At 38.8% G+C, this 20589-nt stretch overlaps 1 protein-coding gene across 1 annotated transcript in view; it reads left to right on the top strand.

The window, feature by feature from the left end:
* Positions 1-20589, top strand: part of TTC17 (tetratricopeptide repeat domain 17) — a 50420-nt gene that overhangs the window by 19990 nt on the left and 9841 nt on the right. Inside the window, exons 17-19 of the mRNA XM_010282673.1 lie at positions 17499-17669; positions 18333-18583; positions 19221-19386. Coding sequence (XP_010280975.1) covers positions 17499-17669; positions 18333-18583; positions 19221-19386 — 588 coding nt within the window. The remainder of the gene's footprint in view (positions 1-17498; positions 17670-18332; positions 18584-19220; positions 19387-20589) is intronic.

Genomic DNA, 20589 nt, shown 5'->3' with positions numbered 1-20589 from the left:
TGCTCATGAGCAATCTTGAAGAACATTTATGAATAGATTTTGTAATCCCTTCTCTCTCAAATTGTTACTAAGGTATCTTTCCATCTAATCTTTCCTTTGTTTTTAAATTAAAACTTCACATGAGAGAAATGCTTTTGATTTTTAGTGTTGCTAGGACTTCCTTTAAATTATTTCTTTTAATTCCCTCTCCAGTGGAAAGACATAGCAAAACCTCCTCCGACTTAGCATCTAGAATTAGCTGTTTAAACAGAGACTAGAGGCCATCATATCTCCTGGTACAATATTGAGGATGCCATTGTAGGTGAAATTCCAGGACTATGCCATTAGCATAATACCATCTTTTATGGCCTCATGCATTTTTGCTCTGATTGACAGCACGTCAGTTGTGCAGAGAAATGGATGCTGGTTGGCTAAATGTAGCGTAATAAGTGTTGTTATGGCCCAACTGATGGGTCTTTTACTGACTTGCATAATGTCAACTCTTACACTGGTACCTTTCATTGAATCTCTTAACATCAGATTGCCCTTCTCTTAAAATACCTAACAGATACCATAAGCAGTCATGCAATTTTCACGTTTCATCACAAGAGACACTTTCACTGTTCTGGGAAAAAAGTCAATGTTTGTTTACTTTTTATGAGGATCATCTTTAAAAATGGCTGTAACAAGGTTAAAGTTGTTCCAGTCAAACCTTAATGATAGCGACTCTATTTTGAAGCTAAGCAGAAAGTAACTTAGGAGTATATTCACATAACTGAGATGGTAATGAGCAATGGCTGTATGTGAACCCCAGAGTGATCTTTTACATCTTTCTTTTGTATGCTTTTCTTCCTTGAACTCATAATACTTAATGTCAACTCTTACACTGGTACCTTTCATTGAATCTCTTAACATCAGATTGCCCTTCTCTTAAAAATCCTAACAGATACTATAAGCAGTCATGCAATTTTCACGTTTCATCACAAGAGACACTTTCACTGTTCTGGGAAAAAAGTCAATGTTTGTTTACTTTTTATGAGGATCATCTTTAAAAATGGCTGTAACAAGGTTAAAGTTGTTCCAGTCAAACCTTAATGATAGCGACTCTATTTTGAAGCTAAGCAGAAAGTAACTTAGGAGTATATTCACATAACTGAGATGGTAATGAGCAATGGCTGTATGTGAACCCCAGAGTGATCTTTTACATCTCTTTTGTATGCTTTTCTTCCTTGAATTCGTAATACTTAAAAAATAGACTCCTCTAGTGTGGCTGATTCTTGGCTGCTGTTTGCATTGATTCCTGATCCAGGATGTTCATTCTGAGGTCAACTATTACTGCATATGCTATTCAGGGAGTTCGTGTTTCATGAATGTGAGGAGAAACCCGTATCAAAAGTGCTCATAAGAAAAGTGTTATCTTTCCTTTTTTTGCTAGCTTGGCCACAGGTTAACAAAGTGAGCATGAATATTTTCCTCTGGTACATTGGGGTTAGTTTTGTTTGTTAGGGAATCTGTGAAGCTGCTAAATCAAGAGAGCACTGAATATGCCTTAGCATGTTAATTTGCTCATTAAATTTCAGTATACCAGTACTTAAGTATTTTACTCTATATTTATATTTTTTCCTTTTTCTGGGACTCTTCCTGTCTTAATATTTCTTTCTTTTTATAATATCTTTCTATTTATAATATCCTCTAGGTCGTCTTTTGTCTGAGTACAAGAAACCTGAAAGTATGAACCTGACAAATAGTGTAAATGTTCTTTGTACATTCTTGTGCAGAGTGTAAAATAAATGTACTGGTTTATTCAACCTTGATGACGATTTGTGGTTTAAGTCAAAACTCAGAATTCAAAAATGGAAAGATAGATTTGCCTATCTTATTTTCATAAGGTTTGGGAAAATACTGCCCCAATGAGCAATGGCTGTATGTGAACCCCAGAGTGATCTTTTACATCTCTTTTGTATGCTTTTCTTCCTTGAATTCGTAATACTTAAAAAATAGACTCCTCTAGTGTGGCTGATTCTTGGCTGCTGTTTGCATTGATTCCTGATCCAGGATGTTCATTCTGAGGTCAACTATTACTGCATATGCTATTCAGGGAGTTCGTGTTTCATGAATGTGAGGAGAAACCCGTATCAAAAGTGCTCATAAGAAAAGTGTTATCTTTCCTTTTTTTGCTAGCTTGGCCACAGGTTAACAAAGTGAGCATGAATATTTTCCTCTGGTACATTGGGGTTAGTTTTGTTTGTTAAGGAATCTGTGAAGCTGCTAAATCAAGAGAGCACTGAATATGCCTTAGCATGTTAATTTGCTCATTAAATTTCAGTATACCAGTACTTAAGTATTTTACTCTATATTTATATTTTTTCCTTTTTCTGGGACTCTTCCTGTCTTAATATTTCTTTCTTTTTATAATATCTTTCTATTTATAATATCCTCTAGGTCGTCTTTTGTCTGAGTACAAGAAACCTGAAAGTATGAACCTGACAAATAGTGTAAATGTTCTTTGTACATTCTTGTGCAGAGTGTAAAATAAATGTACTGGTTTATTCAACCTTGATGACGATTTGTGGTTTAAGTCAAAACTCAGAATTCAAAAATGGAAAGATAGATTTGCCTATCTTATTTTCATAAGGTTTGGGAAAATACTGCCCCAAAAAAAACTTCAACTGACTTGAGGGGAACCTTGGTAGGCTGTATGAAAGTGAGGTTAAGTCTCCAAAACCAGAATTATTTCAAGAGTGCGTACACAGAATTCACACTTACAAGTATCCTGAAATTTTGGGATTCTTCTGTTCATCCTTCAGTCCAAAGAAAACAACTGAAAAGAGATTTTAAGTTTGAAGGTTAACCTTACATACGTAACGCAATAGTATATAGTTACTCAACCACTACGTAGAACCTAAAAATGCAAACTGTATTTAGATGCCAATATTTAACATTACCTGTTGCACTTACAGCATTTGTTAAAATGTTAATATCATGTAGACTTACAAGATTGATAAAGAGTAATCTGCTCTTGTTTGGCTCCATGATGGACTGGAAGGCATGTTTTGATGACAAGATGCAAACTGAACACTACTTTCACGCACCTTTCTGAATGGAACTTTAGGTATAGAGCTAACGCAGCACCTTTGTATATACATGGATCAAATGTATGCTTGACAATCCTAGTATCTCTGGATTGTTACTTGAGGAGATTTTCACAGCCTTTCAGATCATGTGTTGCTGCTTGGGGACACCTGATACTGAATCTAGTTTGTCCTCTTGTTATTATGCACTTGATGGCATGTCATAACTATTTATAACCATCTCCCTTGAGATGGATGTGTTATGCTGAAAAATTTACCAAGAAATTAGAATGTCAAATGTTGTCTCTGGTTTTAATATCTTGTTTTGGTAAGCATTTATTTAGTATTTCTGAAAGTAACAGCAGTAGTGCTGCCTGTGCTTTGGGTTGTAGGCCCATGATAGCTGTCTTTTTGCTTCGCCTGTCAAAAGCCTCTATTCACAAGAACTGAACTAACTAGCGAGACACGGAGTTCCTTGCTCTGCTGCCGTGAGCCATCGGCAGAATCCAACAAATGGTCAGTGGGAGTTATATGCTAGCATGGGATGGAATATGGTATCAAAAATCTGAATTTATAGTCTGATTTTTGATTACAGTATGTGCCTGGTGTATATCTCAAGTGGGTGAAATAGGAATTCTCTCAAGCATGTTGGGACGTTTGCTGTTAGCATAGGACTTTGGAAGCGTGATGCACTAATGCTGTCTTGTTGGATGCTTGCTTATATGCTCCTGTCTGTACTGCTGCCTGGTACTATTCTTTTTTTAACTTACCTCTCTTCTAGATAGAAATTTATATTTCAAACCCAAGTCACTTCATGCATGTGAGTAGAGGAATTAAAAACTTTACACCAACACTTTTCTATTTAACTTCTGCATCCTATATTGAAGTTTATATAAAGTTTGTTTTCATTGTAAAAGGATTTCTAAATCTGCATAGGTTTCTGGTGTGTTTTTTTCTTAGGGAGGAGATGTGTTAAGTGTCCAAAATTTGGTACAACTGTATCACGTGTGACATGTATTTTAGGTAACTGCAGGAGTTCAGTCAGTAGCAGCTACTATGGATGCTATAGAGCAACAGTGCTGCAGTGGTACATGTGCCTCCATTACTTGGACCAACAGCTCACGTACTGCCTTACTCCCAAATGACTGAGAAAGTGGTTGGGAGACTTCATTGTTATGGGATTATCCTGTGGTGGTCCTTCTAGAGGTGACTTGGCAGTGTTAAGGGTGTTGCTACTGCACGATCAACTGTTACGTTACTGACAAGTCAGTTCCGGAAGCATGTTAAGTAGCAGAAACTTTATGTTGCTTGACGTACACCTAAGCAGCCATATCTGACACACAAATAATAGGACAAAGAGACTTGCGTGACAAGTGTAAAAAACTTAATGTGAAAAATATGGTCAACTTCGAGCTGCAGAAACAAGATACTTTGGCTCTGTGCTGCTCATTAAGCCCATAGAGAAAGCCAGTGTTATACTATTGAAGTGGTTCATTGCCAGGATTTGCTTTGCACATTTTTATGGCTTAAAAAATTGCAAGTAGCTTTTTTCACATGGTAAGGTCTGTAGAGGAATATCCAGTTAACACCTAAGAGATTGTTCCTCTGGCACTTCATTGGCTGATGTGAACATTCAGATGTTGTCAAGCCTTATTAAAAAGGTTACAATATACTAGAAGCATATTTTTAGTGTGATGGTCAGCTGGCTGTTGAAACGTGCCAGTTTGTTAATTGCTGTTGCATAGGACTTTATCTTATGTGTGTAAACAGAATTGCTGCTTGGACAAGCAGAAGTCATTTGTACTCAAAATATTTTTATCTGACTGACAGTTCATATTCATTATGAGCTCATGCACTTCACATTCTTTTAGACAACATCAAAATTCAAAATCTTAAACTTTATCAATAGACTGGTATTCAAAACAGGAAGCACAACTTGTTTTGAAGCTTCACGTTTCTTTTAGTCTTGCTGTCTTTCATTACTTGGCAGGATAATGCTTTTACAAAAAGCTTTGTGCTGCTCTGTTGGAAGTAGAGGCATTCATACATTATGAATGTATGTGCATGCCATCAGGATATCTGAATCCTTTTATGTAGTGTGTGTGTTTGTGAAAGCAGTGCATACTTCCTTTATGACTTGTTGCTGTATACATACAGAACTAGCTTAATGATCCGCTTTAAGTATGGTTTTAGTGCCCTCTCGTGGTACAAATACCCTATACCACATGAAATCAAAGGTCTGGTTTTGTTTCATCTACCTCCTCTTAAAATAAAACATGGGGAAAAGGTATTTGATCTTTTAAGTGTATGGATTTTCCTTTGTCCCCTAGCACTTAAGTTCTTAAAAAGTTAATAAACTTTTAATTAATTAATAAACTTAATAAACTTAGACCTTTAATCAAATTGACCTGAAGGGGAGAGGTTGACCTGAAAAGAGGATCTCTGCTTGGAACTCTTAATAGTAAGCTTACGGACAGATTAAATAACTTGCTTAAATCAACATCACAGTTTAAGCGTCTGACTTTAACTTAACAGCTGCAATCGCTTCATGTTCCTTGTAGCGATTTCAGATACACAAACACTAAGCAAAAGCTTCGCATACTTTTTCTTTAAAATAGTGTGTTAAAATGTAGACATGTGAAATACTTGGCATTTTTAAATGCACCTTTCACTTACTTGGTGATCCCCTAGAAGCTCTGACTGACTTGATAGTCCCAGCAAGGGGCTGCTAAATTTTCTTTGCATTTGCTATTGCATGAGATCCTTTTTAGCTGTTTTTATCGTAATAGCATTTCAGTTTACTCCTCCTCAAGCTGCTGTGTCTTGTTCCTCCAAGGAATGTTCATCATTTGCAGTGTTAATAGGTGGAAGGAGGGGATGTTTACTCTTGGTGTGAAGGGTGTTGAGCCTAGCTCAGAATTTAATCTTGTTTTAGTTGAAGCAGAAGGCCAGAATCTATACCAATTGTATGGGCTTTCGAACTGAACACTACCGTATGTTTAAAATTCAGCTTTTCCTTTCTTTGACTTGTGTATCATGTAAAGGCGGAATACTTGAGTGCTTCCAAGCTGTATTTAGACTACCACAAATGTTATACTCTTATTTATCTGATTATATTAATGAAAGGGATGGGATCTGTGACCATTCATTTCTCTGTTGCTTCTACTCTCTCTCCATTGCCTTATGGGAAAGTTCATCTGTACAAACAGAATAGTCAACCCCGGCAGGGTTTTTAAACAAGCAGAATTCTATGAAGCATGCAAACAGCTTGTCAGAGCTCTCAAACACATCGTGGCAAATGTTTGCATTGTCATTTAATAGTAGCAATAGGGAAAGCGGGTTCTGTCTTAAACTTTAGCGGTTTTAAAATCAATGTTACCATCTGAAGTGAAATACACAGTTGCTTATTTCGACCCCCTGCACACATGCATGTACCCGTGTGCCTGCTGTTCACTCTGCGAGTTCCACTTGGGATCTAAAAATCAAGCTGGGTTATTTCTCCCTCAAGCATCTCTGGCAACGGAGATCATGTAGCGTCAGTCCACCTGAAAGATCTGTTGATGCTGCACGAGTGGAATCTAGGTCACCGTGTTTGGGCTCTGCAGTGCTAAAGGAGTAAGAGGAGGTTAAATTTTGCTTGTGTAGAATGAAAACATCGTACTGAATGCAGGCAGGTGGGAGATACAGAGAATGAGGACTGCTTTTTGTCCTGTTGGAGGCAGACGTCCCTAGGGGCTGGGGTGTCAGCAAATGTTAGACGTGCCTCTGACTGGGAGATCCTGGAGAAATCTTATGTGAGAATGTGTTCTGTGGGAGTAACACGACCCAGTTATTCTTTCAGTTTTGTGCTACTGTTTCTGCACCACTTGCCCAGTGAAGGAAGAAGCAGTTCCTACCATTCCCCTTTGCTGCAATAATCATGGCATTCCTAGAATTTCAGTGCTGTGATCTGGGAGATAGTTGACCAGATGCAGGCTTTTTGATACTTTTTACTATTTATTTGATTGGGTGCCTGATGTATAAATCAGATCTTTCCCTGAAAAGGCTGTGTCTAGTGTTTTTGAGGGGCTGAAGGAAGTTGAAAGTGAAGGACCTCAGCCTGACAGTGCCATGCCAAGCTCGCTTTACAACCTGTCTTTCTTTTCCAAGCTCCATGTATTTTTCTTCTCAAAACTATGCAGAGATTTATAGATTGAGATTCTTCAATTTAAAAATCGAAGAATGTGGTACTATGCTAAACATAGCATATTTAGCTACACCAGTATCCAAAGGCTGTGTGCCCGCTGCTCATGCACATTGCTTCCAAGCTGCTGCTTGCTGGAAAGCCACTCTGTAACCAGCAAACAAAGCGTGCTGCCTTAAGTATATCTCAGTTGCTCAAAGGTCATTCTTTTGCATTTGTTAAACACGCTAATGGGTGAATTTGGTCTGCAGCTTCTTTTTATGCTAACATTAGGCGATTTCTTTACATCATGCAAAGTCTGTCTCGGTAGCTTACGTACTTGCTGTGCCTATTTACAGCATGACAGTGTACCTAACAACTTCTCTCAACAGTCATCAGTCTCGCTTTGTGTCATGTTCTGTCAAGAATGGTATGCCTGCAATATTTAGTGTTCCGTATTCATCTGTCTCTTCCCAGGGTCAGAAGGCCACAGGCTAGCAGAGGGGGAGAAGAAAGTCATGGCCTCAGCTGCAGGAGTAACTGAGGAAATGGGGATAGCATGGTGGAAGGGAATTTAGAATTGTAGGACAGTTCAGTGAGAGTTTACTGACACAAAACTATTAATATATGAAGGAAAAGCAGTACAGTATTAAACTAAATATAATATGACATTTCCCATTTTTATCTCCCTTTATAGTGCAAATGATTCTTCAGTTATATGTTATCTGGATCCTTCAGTTACTTCAGCATAACTACATGCTCATATAATAGGAGGAGGATCATCAGGGGTTAGAGTAGAAGGGAAAAGGTTCTCTTTCCAACTAAATTTTTCAAAACCTGATACCTTCAGTTATCAGATGTATTAACATTTCTCTGCAATGTTTTTGTTGCTTTTTTTGTGTGATATAGACAAAGTGAGACACGCTTGCTACTGTCTGTGTCTTCACCTCTTTTTAGGAGGCTGCTCTTGCTAGTGGTGGTTTCTTGTATGTAGCTGCTAAAAATTCTTACTGAACCTGAATAGTGTGCACTGTCTAAAGCTTGGACCTTTTTAAACAGGTCCAACAACTGCATATTTTAAACAGCCTTTTTAGGAGGAATAGTAATTCCCCACCTACACCTCCAGGAAGATGTAGTTGCACAAACAACTTAGAGCAAAGCTGTACAGACTGAACTAGTGAGTTGGTTAAAGCATGTTTGGAAGAGAAAGAACGTGGGGTCCCCCATGTATGGGAGAACTGACAATGCATAGTTTAATGTCACTAACAACTTGCAAAGACCTTGAAGGCTCTATTCACTTGGCTTAAATCTGAGAACTTTTAAAGTGGTGATGTGTAGCCTCAGCCTGTAATGAGTCATGTTGAGATTGTCTCAAAGCAGCATACAATGCCATGTGCTTAAATTAAAAAGAGCACTGCATGCTGAGCCATGGAGTGCCAGGCACTTAACTACCCCTGATCTGTCTACTTTATTGGTTTGTTTTTTCCTTTTAAGGTTGGTTGCCCAGTTCATGTGAGTTTGTGTTGTGTTCTGGCTGTCCTCAAAGCTTTAAATCTATCATCTGTTCTGGCTACTAGTGACTGAAACTAGGACAGCTCAAAGTTTCCCTGGACAAAGAGATTGATGCTCCTTGAACACAGCAGTTTTGGGGAGGAGGGACATTCCTGCAAAAATTCCTAGTCTTTCTGCAGGTGCTGTTCTACAGCTTTGTGCTATTCTGGCAGTGAGAGAATATTTTCCTGTTGAATCCTAAGCTAGGGTGGTTGGCAGTATTCTTGTCAAACTTAACTTTCTGCAGGTATTCCTTCCCTGGACTCAAAAAAGAGGCTAATCTGATTCTTGTTCATCACTCCCTCAAAACCAGGATTGATTTTTTTTTTTTTTTAATCTTATTTACAGTAACAACTCTGCTTCTTCATTTAATTGTGTAAAACGTGGCCTGTCAGACAAACTGCTACACACTTAAAAGCTATCTTAGATTAATAAGGGGCCTATCTACCTGACCAGTTAACGTATTGTTTTGCTGTTTGAGTGTTTCAGTGTCTCTGCTTTGATCTCCAGTTAGGAAGAAGATTGCATGGATATCATTCCCAAACAAACCTGTAAATTGTCATGAATCAAATCTGACTATTAATCTGCTCTTGTCGAGCAATATAACTTGTGAAGGGTTACACAAACAGCCTATCAAATATATTTTCTTAGAATACAAAATATGAAATCAAGTCCCTGTGGAATGCTGTTTAAATTCCAATATATGGTGCAAACCTTACCGATAGAATGGTAGTCAAAAGACACACACATAAGGCCATTACTTGGCTTTATGGTGTCAACCCTGTATGTTGAGAGAAGTGGAAAGCTAACAGTAACTCATAATGGGGTTAGTTAACTGTTGTGGAGTTCAACTACATGATGACATTTCTCATGAGTGGGTTACTCTTGTACTTGAAGTCCCTTTTAAACTTGAGTTCCTAAGTACCGCAGGATCTAGAAAGAGAGCAAAACAAATGCAGGCCACTGTTGCTTTTGCTTATGCTAGTGATCCTTAAACTAAGAATTTCCATGGCTTAATCAGAAACAGATTTCAGAAGTGTGTTGTGTGCAGGGAACTAAATATTAGTCATTCAATATTCATAGCATATGTTATACTGTGATCTACTGTGGGTGAGTGTTTATTGTTAAGGAATTAATAAGTAACTATTTTTCTTACCTGACAGTACAAAAAAAAATCTGGCACACAGAAGTCACTGAGGACAAGCCTTTCTCTTCAGTACTTACATGTGCTTGTTTCTCTTGCTTGCTTTCCCTAAAACAAAGAAAACCAAACCTGAAGCTGTTCTTGAGGCACAGGCTGAAATTCAGACTGGAGTGCTACTTACCTTCCTACTCTATATGCGGGACCAGGATCCTCTGAAAGAGACATTTTCTAGTCTCTTTTATCCACTGACAGGATTGGAGAGTTTAAATTTAGACGTTTAGATGTTTCCATGTTTTGGGCCCTATTCCCAGGCATCATAGAGCAAGTTACTGCTGCTAGGTGTGCGTCATAAAAAAAAAAAAAACAAGGTCATGTTTTAGTTGGTGGGTAAGGGAGGAGGAGAGTGAAGGCTTCAGGTAGTCAACCTTTTGATTTTTCCCTCCTTGTTTTTAACTATGGAAAGGTGTTGGGGGGGTGGGTTGACATTTTCTACTCTGTTCTAAAGTAGCCTACTGAATTCTTCAAGATGTTTTGCATGCATGTCCCTTATTAAACTGCATTGTGTTATAATTTAAATAGGTTTGTCTTCCTCTTTTAATTTTTTTTCCATGTTTTATTTATTACTTCTGTATATTTCATAAGGAGAATGTGTGTGTCTGTTCATCAGGGACTGGTCTGTTACACAATGCTGAGGTATTTCTCTCACTTAATAAGAAGAAATCTGGTTATGTATTGTTGGCATTTTTATGTTTTGAAAGGTTTAATCAGAACTGTTATAATAAGACAAATAGATAATCTTTAAATCTATAACTAAGCCAATTTAGAGACATCTTTTGGCTACAAATCAGATTTAAAAACTGTTTCCCTATGAGTGAGAACAGTTGTTTTCCTATATCATCCTCTTAATTGAAAACCTGTTGTTGGAATAAATAATAAAAAAGAAATAACTTTTGTATGCCTCATTTTGTGTGCTTGAGTCTAAATTTTTACCACATAAATCATCTTTCTGTTGCTTGCTGTGCATCAAACCAAAGCTTGTTATGTAGCACACTCTTCTGACTACTCGATTTTGAGCATACCTCTCATGATCTTTGAAGAAGGGCCGCTGACCACTCATCTAAGGGAGGAATTTAGAGAAGAGGTAGGAATTTATGAAAATTGATTTTTAAAATACTTTGTATTGCTTTTCCTTATTTTTTCTCTATGCTTAGCTTTTATTTTTTAGGTAGCAGTGTATCCTGTCCTTTGAAAATGCTTATTTTTGTCCTGTAACTTCCAGTTTTGCAAAGGAGGGGTTATATTAAAGGAGAAAGCTAAAAATGACCAGTGTTTCTGTGTGGTGAGAAAACACACCAAAAGCTTAGTCTGAGTTTTGGGCACTACACTCGTCATTCTCTGCCAGTACCCATGTTGATACTTGAAATACTTGACCAGAGAGGGAACTTACCACGATCTGACCTTTGTTATTCCAGAAGAGTAGCTATGGTGATATGTGGGTAGTAAATACTGGGGTTTTATTTATTCTTTTATAAATTTGTGTGTGTGTGATTTATCCAGTATGTTACAACTGATAAAGGTACTGGAGGTGCACTTGTGTTACTGTTATGGAGCCTAGTCATGCTTTGTTGAAACTAGCAGTGATACTGTTGGGTTCAGAGAGAGCAAGACTGACCGCTGGGTGGGCTGTTTGGCTTTTCAAGTCTGCAGCAAGGCTTCGAACAATTTTATGCTTCTACAGATGCCAGTTGCCCATCTGCTTTGTATCTTTCCTGGGTCATATAGTGCACAGTGTATACGTAGTAGGACTTGTGTATTTCCCTTCAGTTAAATATAGACCTGTCAAACATTCACAGGTCGGTATTGCATATCCAGGTAATTGTAATTAAGAACTTATGCTTTTCTTCTCCCTTTACGTCCTTGCTCCGTTTGTCACTTTGTTGATCATTTTGCACTAAAAACAGACTGAGAACTCTTTGGTTGTATTATTTTTTACGCTTGTGTTTGTGGAAAGCACCAAATTTTCTTTGGTATTCCTTCTGGAGCACAGTGCTGTCTTGCAGTTCAGCAATTATGGCTTGTGACCTTTCTGGAATGTTTTTGACAATCCTGTTCAGTTGTAAGTGGTTTGCACTTTCTGCTTTTCAAGTGTAAATATGTGGGTTTTTTCAGGAAAAGAATGAGAAAAGGAATGCATGAATTTTAGAGCAAAATCTTAATAGAACCATGTTAATTTATAATTGAGCAGAGCAGCAATAGGTGCTAAAGACAGGTTTCTTCTCTAGTTACTGCTCATCCTGTTGCTTTTAAAACTCATCTTAAAATAACTGGCGTGGATTTCTTTTTTTTTCCCTTAACAAATGTTTTGCAATCAAATACCTGTTCATATGTGATTGGAATAACATGGTTGCTGTTAATGGCTCACGAGATCTTTAGGAAATTACCATGTTCACCTTGATGATGGAACGTCAAGGTAATTTGGGTACGCAGTGTGTTAATCACCAGTATTAACATTGCCATGAAAGTCAAAGCTCATGTTTTATATGTTGTCTGAAGGATAGTCTCTCAAACAGGACTTTCCCCATAACACTACCCTGGCTTGTCATACTGCAGTGAAGTCACCCTGGTGCAGAAAGTAAGACAGTTCTTGAGGTGCTTGTTTGGCCTAAATTTTGATGACTGAGATCCCAGTAGTTTTAGATGCACAAAAGGGTTCTGGTAGGTGAGTTCATTCCAGATTACTTTTGTAAATAAACCCTGGTAAGTTATATTGCCTGTGGCATGAAGCACCAAACAAGACTTGTGCTATAAAAGTGATGGGTGACAATATGCTGGTTTTCAGTTTAGTTTCTATAACAGATACACTTCAGCCTAATTCTAAATATGCAGTGTCACCCAAGCAGTGAGCACCCCTGAAGTTTTCACATGACCTAAGAGCAGCCTTAATTTTTACACAGTTTCATGTGTAAAGTGGTAATATACCATCCCCTTTGGCTTGTGTCTCTCTGCATCTGTGTAAGCAGTGACTAGCAAAAGTAAAAAGATGACTGCTTGTTGATGGACTGCAACTACCTTTACTGAATTTCAGTGTGAGGAATACTAGTTTTGAGCGTGCATATGGAGTTAACAACTCCTGTTAGCAGCTTGGCTTCAGTTTGTTTTGCACTCCTGACAACTCGGGTATTAGGCTGACTTACACCCGTGTTGAGCAGGGTTCTCTCTTTGCATTGTTTAACCATAAAGAGGCACATCATTTAAGTGACGCTTATCTCCAGATAACTTGCATTTTGCATAACTTAATGCAAGTCACTGACTACAGCAATAGTCACTTGACTCTTGTAATCATTCAAGAGATAATCCAGCTCTGCTTATTCCAAGTGGTAGGAAAAAAATCAGTACCTAAATTTTAAAGTACTTGACCTTGAGTTTTGAAGCATTATTCTGCCATCATAATTTCTAAATATGTACAAGAAAAGTTAAGGAAATTAGTTTGTCTCCTTGTAAGAAGTTAGGAGCCAATGATTTTCTTAAACTTAGTATGTTGGAACATAGATAGTGGAGTTGGGAAAGCCATATTTTGCAAGCTCTGCAAAAGCTTTGACAAACAAAGAATAAGTCAGTAAAAACTCTGTGCTGACTAAAGACACTTGGAGATAATTTTACTTTTTATTTCCAATGCCGTTCATGACACCAAATCATCTATCTTAAAATGGTATATAGGAATTGAACGGTGAAAATATCTAGTGCTGCCTTGTTCTCTCTGCCAGATTTACCACAAGACACAAACAGCTACAGTGGCAGTTAATTCAGATTTTTTTTAAATAATCTATGCCCTCTTTAATGGCAAAGTTTGATTACTTTTCAAGACCTTCCTCAAGGTGTAGCACCTCCATGTGATACACTGGCAGTGTTGTTTTGTTCATCTTTCCTTTTTTCCATACTTTTCACATTTCTTTCCTTGCTTTAGTCTGAGGGTCTGGAGCCACCTAAATTGACAGAAGTTTGCTCTTAAACAAACAAAAATACCCCATGTAGTACCAAAAATGTTTATGTGTAGTAAGGGAAGTTCATAATTGTTTCCAAGTGTAACTTTTCTGAGAAATGTGGCGATATGAAGTATGGTTCAGAATAAATATTTGTTAGCCCTCTATAGATGGAACAAGTCTTTGATGTCAGTTACTGCATCACTTCTACTATTTCCCCTTCCTTGCTACAGGTGTCAACACTCTGGGTGTTTCTTTCCTTACAGTAAGTGGCTTTCAGCTTATGAGTTTGGAATCATCCAATTCCTAAACAAGAACTTAAGTCTGACTTTTTGTTTGGGGTGTTTTAGCCCTACCAACTGCCGTAGGTATCCCGGCTTTGGTGGACATTTGAGAGGGGTCCTGAACATCGGGAAGGTTGTTAATATTAGATGGGATGGATGATCTAGCAGATCTTTTCTGTATTTAAAATGTATTCTGCTAATGCTGTACAAGTGCGTTCATGTTGGCCCCCCAAAACCAGAACAAACTAGAACAATATGAGAAATAGAGACCTTTAATATATAATACTGTGTTCAGCTTTTAATCTCCAAGGTGTTGATGCTTCAGTTTAGGGTTTGTATTTGCGTTTTCTATCCAATGGATTTGCTTTGTAATTTAGGAACCATTCTCTTCCCCCCCTCCTCAATTTTTACATTAACCTGGCACAGTCAGACTATTTATTTGTATTATTTCCATCACTTAGAGGCCCAGACACTTATTTTGTGTCATCTCTATAGCATCTTTGTTTCACTGCCTTGAACATAGTAACCAGGACTCATAATACACAAGGCAGGACAGACTCCAGTCCATGTTCCTCTGTGCTTTCGTAGCTCTGCAGAATCTATAGGAAAAGCGGTAACAGCTGCTCTCAGAAAATAAATGAGCAAGAAAGGGACCCTTCTCCGGTGAGTTTTCAGGATGGAGTCAGCTGAATTGATCAAGTGCTATGAAGTAGTTTTAGACTTCCAAGTTTGGTAGCTGCAGTATCCCTGTGTCAGGACTTCACACCTAAAATTCACATGTGCATTTTAGACAACCAGAATATATGTGAAATGTTAATAAATAATCCATCGCTGAGCATTTGTAGGGTGGCAGTCACTTTTGTCCTTTACAGGGCTAAGGTGCTGTAAGTATTGCAGTGATACAACTAATGTTCTACAGCCAGTGAATGTGCCTGGAGTTTGGGGCTACGTTGTTCCCTTCCTGGACTCACACTCGTACCTGCTGGTCTTCCCGGTTGGTCTTCAGGCATCTGGCTGATACAAGCAGTAGAGTTCTGACCTGCGGTGTTTCAGTACCACCAGCTTCACGGTACGCTCCTCAGAGGTGCTGAACTTCACTGGTTTTTTAACCAGCATTTTTTTTTCTCTCCTGTGACGTCAGACAACTGAAAGCAGCAATTTGAAAAAATTAGGCCACTCAGGTTTCTATATATAGCAGCTTTCAGATCCCAAGAAAGCCAATACTCTCATCTAGTCTGCTTTTAGCTGTCAGTGTTTGTAAGTTAATACTAACAGAGTTGGTCTTAAGTAGAATTTTAAGTGCCATGTTGTTTTCCTTCTGCTTGCTTTCCAGCTTTTTTTTCCTCTTTTTTGGCATTTTTATTTCAATTAAAAATAGTTGTCTTTTTCAGCCCCTTTGGTTTTTTTTCTTTATACTAAAGATGGGCTGACCTTCAGCAAAGGGAATTGTGGTCATCACATTACTGAGAAGCACCTGACTTGCATCAAAATCAAGCTGGTTTGATGTCAGGCAGGGGGACTAGTTTCAAATTTAGGGTTCTGTGCACTCATTTCTCATAAAGTAAACATGAGGATCTCCATATATGGAAGTGATTTTTTTTTTTAATGAAACCAATTAAGTTTTTTGTTGAAAGCATGGGGAGATGGAGGGAGAGTTAAAGAAAGTCAATGACTGATAGAGTAGGAAAGGCAGAGTATAACTGTGTGGCAGATGTTAGAAGATCTTCTGAAGTTAACTGCTTCTGTGTTAATACATTTGCTCATAACATTGTTTGACTTCTTTTATATACAGCAAAAAAGGTAGGACAAGAAATAATTTTCACAGAGGGTTTATAAATATAGTTTTATTTGCTTGATTTTGGGTAACACACACACAAAAATACTGGCCTGTTTCTCCTCCAGAGATGCCACCTGAGTGCTCACAGATGGAAATGTAGAGAGCATACAGCACAAAGCTGTAGTTTCACTTTGCTGAGAAGTGATGGAACAGGTTACCCTTACACAAGAGTTACAAGCATCCTCTCATCCTGCTGGCCTGAAAAGAGTGAGACCTAAAAATATTTTTCTGTAACGTGGGATGATTGGTGTGGAGAAGAAAGGCGTCACTGATCTACTTTATTCACATTCTTCATACTTTATGCTGCCGCTTGAAAACAATACTGCTTCCCATATGCACAGAGCAATACAGTTCACATTCACGAGGGTAGAATGGGGAAAATAGTTGAGAGTCTTGCATTTAATTTAAGCTTTCTTTGATACACTGTGTGCCTAATTCATTTGCATATGGATGCGATTTTCACTCACAAGTCATTGAAATAAAGGAAGGAGGGATTTGAGAGCAGCAGCTTTGTCCACAGAACGTATTTTCCTCCGTGGTGACAGGCGTCCTGTGTGGCGATAGGCAGGTGCCCCGGTCCGTGTCTTGGCCCCATAGCTGTGCAGTGGGGTTCGGGCAGCTCCCGGCCTCTCGCGCGCGCGGAGAATCCCGTCCCTGCCTGTGCAGCTCTGGGGGTCGGCCGGGGGAGCAGCTCTAAACACTTCTTGCCCTGAAAGACTGGCAAGTAATTATTGTTGTTAGAAAAATCTGAGATCCTTGGTTAAAATGTATTTGAAATTAGAAATGTCACTACAAAGTTGCAGGTGGCTACCCTTTAAACTCTGAAAGCTTAACAGTGTCTCACTGAAAGATGCTCAAAGGCCAGTGTTGCAAGTTTGCACCTTTTATTTTTTTAATCTGCTCATTACTGACTCTACATTCGGATTTTTCCAGTGTTATTCCTAGATCTTTTGTAGACTATGAGCCTGTAACCTGACCACAGAATTATAGGTGTTAAGTTTTCAGCTGAATAAATCTCTGATTTTTAGCACAGATCGTACTGTCTGTTGCTGGACAGATGGTTAGAGCCCGGCAGTCCCATATCAGTCTGCCTTGGCCCTTTTTCTCTTGCATGTAAGCACAGTGAGCATTATGGTGCCTTAAGTGAAGTTGCTATCCACGTGTGGTGCAGTGTCACTAAAAATACAACTTGGAGTGGCCACCAGCACACAGTAATGTCCTACGTACTGTGCAACCTTCCCTCAAAAGATAGCTAATTTTTCTTTCGCTAGCAGTTCACAGTGTAGACTGAATAACCTTGTTTCCTGTAACTGTTTTAGGTGATCTGTCTTGTCAAGAGGCAGATCAGCTTTTTAATCATTGAAGTTTTGTCATACCTTGTAGAATTACTCTGTTAATCCTTATGTAGAAAGCTAGAAGACTGTAGCTTCTGCGCTTGTACCCAGGAGGAGCAGTCTTACATGGTGTATCAGTAAACTCCTCTCTTTCAGGCCACTGTCACGAGAAAAATCCAGACGGCAGTCATGACAAGGAGAAATACTTTGATGACCACCATGAGTCAGGTACAGCAGTGGCAGAAGAACACTCCGAGGGAGGTACAGAAGATCCAGAAGTCCTTACTCAGAGTTCAGCAAGGGATCCCTCCTTCTTGAGACTGGAAAGTAAGTCAGCTTTACAAAATCAGTGCTGGCAAATGAATTGGTTTCTAGATCTTTTCAGAAGAGCTGTCTTCCTCCAAGAAGCTGTGTTGCCCCTGCCCCCATCTGCAAAGTGACAAGTAACTCTTAAAACTGGTTTCATTCTGTTCACTGATCTTCTTCCTCAAGGGTAACATCAAAATGTGTTTAATAAAATGAGATCAAGGTTTAGACATTTTCCAAGCTAAAGGATGTAGTTTCTTGCAAGAGTCTACAAACACATGTTGTTTGTACCTCAGTGAATTCTGTATCAGCTGTGCTAGACAGAGGGAAGAAAAACAGTGTCTATGGCTAAGGTACAGAGAGCTTTACTCGGTTTAATGCACATGTGTAGAGGAAAAGACATCGCCTGTTTACTCCCTCAAACAGGCAGAATTCTGGTTTGGAAAGGAACTGATGAAAGTGATCTAGAGGTGTTGAATTTTGAAGCGACAGTTGATGCTTCTTTGCAGTGGGGAAGTCACATTCTCCAGTCCCTGCCTCCGTGTGCAGCATGCAGTGAGCAGTCAGTGATATTTGATTTGTGCTAGTGGAAAAGTCAGGTCACAGAAAAAAGATCCTTTTTATATGATTTTTGGAAGCAGCACGAAAAGAATTGTTAAAGTTTTTTATGGTATTCCTTCTTAGACACAGTCACTGCAGAAAGCAACGGTTCAGAAGGAATGGAGGGATTAGAAGATGATCGGATGTCTGAAGAGATGCTGGCTTTGGTGGATGAGTTTGAAAACTCCTGGCCTCAGGAAGCTTTTGAAGGGGCACTGGAGGTAAAAGGACGTCGGATGGACTTGCAGGGAATCCGGGTCCTAAAGAAGGGATCTCAGGATGGACTCGCTAGCTCCTGTTTTGGGGACTGTGGTGATGATGATGAAGCTGAATGGGTAAGTTTGGATCAGTTTACTTAAGTTTTGTACCAACTTACAGTTGTGGAGGGAAATATGGGGACAGTTCAACACTGGAGTATACATAGAAATTTCCCCTGTGGGCCTAAAAGCGCCAGTTCATGGCTTGTGTGAAATGAACAAGTAGTTTCAATCCATCTTCTAAAGAGGCCTCCACATCACTAAAACTGACATCATAAGCCTTGATTATCAGCAGCAAGAGCTTAGGGTGTTGAATGATGCTGGGTGCCTTCAAACTTCTTGCTCACAGAAAGGAGAAAAGTTTTTAACCAAAAGTTCCGGTTAGCATGAAAACAATGAAATACCTCTTGTCATCATGTTGCAAACAACATAGGTAATGAAAAATGCCTTTCAGTTCTCTAGCAGTTAATTTGGTTTTCTCTTATGTTGGAGATTGAAGTGCTGTGCTTCGCATGGTGTGATGCAGTGAAAGTGAGCAGGCTTGGAGAATGGGTTGAGATGGGGAGGGAGGGAGAGAGAAAAGATTTCATCTGTAACATCTTTGAAATTGAATCTTTGGGCTACAAACTACAAAAACAAGTAGTTTGTTGGAGCTGGTAACATCCATGGTGTTTCTTACCCATATTTAACCTTGCCTATACTGTTCTTTTGGTAGATCACTTTCCAGGTCAAACGTTTAAAGAAACCAAAAGCTGAAAGCTTGGATCTCCAGGAGCCAACTGGGAAAAACGGGGAAGAAGGGACTAATGGAGAAAATGAAAACTTTTACCAAACTGCCCTGGAGATCAGTGGACCAAAGATACCGTCTCCTGGACCAATAGGTAACCTGCTGCTTCTAGAGAAAGCGAGTGGTTTGCAGCTTTTGTATTACTCTGGTTTATTTCCTTTGCAGCTTTTATACTGTGCTGGATTATTACCATAAATATATGCCACAAAGACTACGTAGTGAAATATGCCTTCTAGATGAATATGTGGAAAAATTAGAAGTTTCTTCCATCTGCACCTTCTTCATTAAGTGCAGCATAATTTTATCTGCTTAATGAAAACTTTCTAGTTAATTCCCAGGACTTCCGGTGATGAGGTGGCGAGAGTGGAGAATGAGAGAGGTAGATATTGTGAGTAGAAGTGGTAAAAGAGGGTGTTTTCATGATCTTTTTTAAAAAAACTGAATGGTCAGAGAAGTTAGTTTATCAGATGAGACACACCCCTTCAGGGACAAATGCATGATGAGAGCTTGAAATAATTATTGACTAAATATAAGACACACAACTCAAAAACAAAAGGCAGAAAACTTGGTCTTATAAAAACAAAATTAAAAAATGTAAATGTCCCGCCCTAATTGGTTTGGTGGTATTGTAAGAGAAAACTTAGAGACTGTCTTCCAGAAGACTGGAGCTACAGAAGAGTAGAATTTTGCACCAACATAAATGAGGAGATTCGGAGAGAGAGGTGGAATTTTCACTAGTTGAGTAACAGGAATTGGAGAGCAGTCTGTTAATATGGTGGAAGCTAGTTCCACTGGTGCATTCAGGTGAACAGAAATCATCATCACATGATTGCTTGGGATGAAATGTAGAGCTGCTGGAATGCAGTGACGCCAAAGTACAATATAATGAAACCAAAGTAATTGTCCCCTATACTTTTTGTCTTACCTTGATTTCAGTGGAGGTAAAATCTTGATGTTGTAGGGCTGATGTGTAAGCAAAGATGTGTTCTCCAGTATCTTTTAGCCCTTGACAATTTGATGACCTAGAAAGTGATTTCACATTTTGAAGGCTTTTACATTAAATCTTTAACAAGCTCCTTTTTTTCCGACTGACAAATGTAAGTTATTGAATTAAATATTTAGATAGTGGGGAGGGATTACATGAAAACAGACTATCATTTGTGAGCACACACCTCTCCTTTCCTTTCCTCAGTGTATCTTCTCTCACCCTGAGCTACTTTTGTGGCTTTATTGCATAGCATCCCTTGATTGTAAAGTAGTTATCTTCCTAATGCTCCTGTGAGGCAGGGTCCGCTGA

The sequence above is a fragment of the Phaethon lepturus genome, unplaced genomic scaffold (assembly GCF_000687285.1).
Source record: "Phaethon lepturus isolate BGI_N335 unplaced genomic scaffold, ASM68728v1 scaffold562, whole genome shotgun sequence".
NCBI lineage: Eukaryota > Metazoa > Chordata > Aves > Phaethontiformes > Phaethontidae > Phaethon > Phaethon lepturus.
This window is presented reverse-complemented; position numbering and strand designations above follow the sequence as displayed.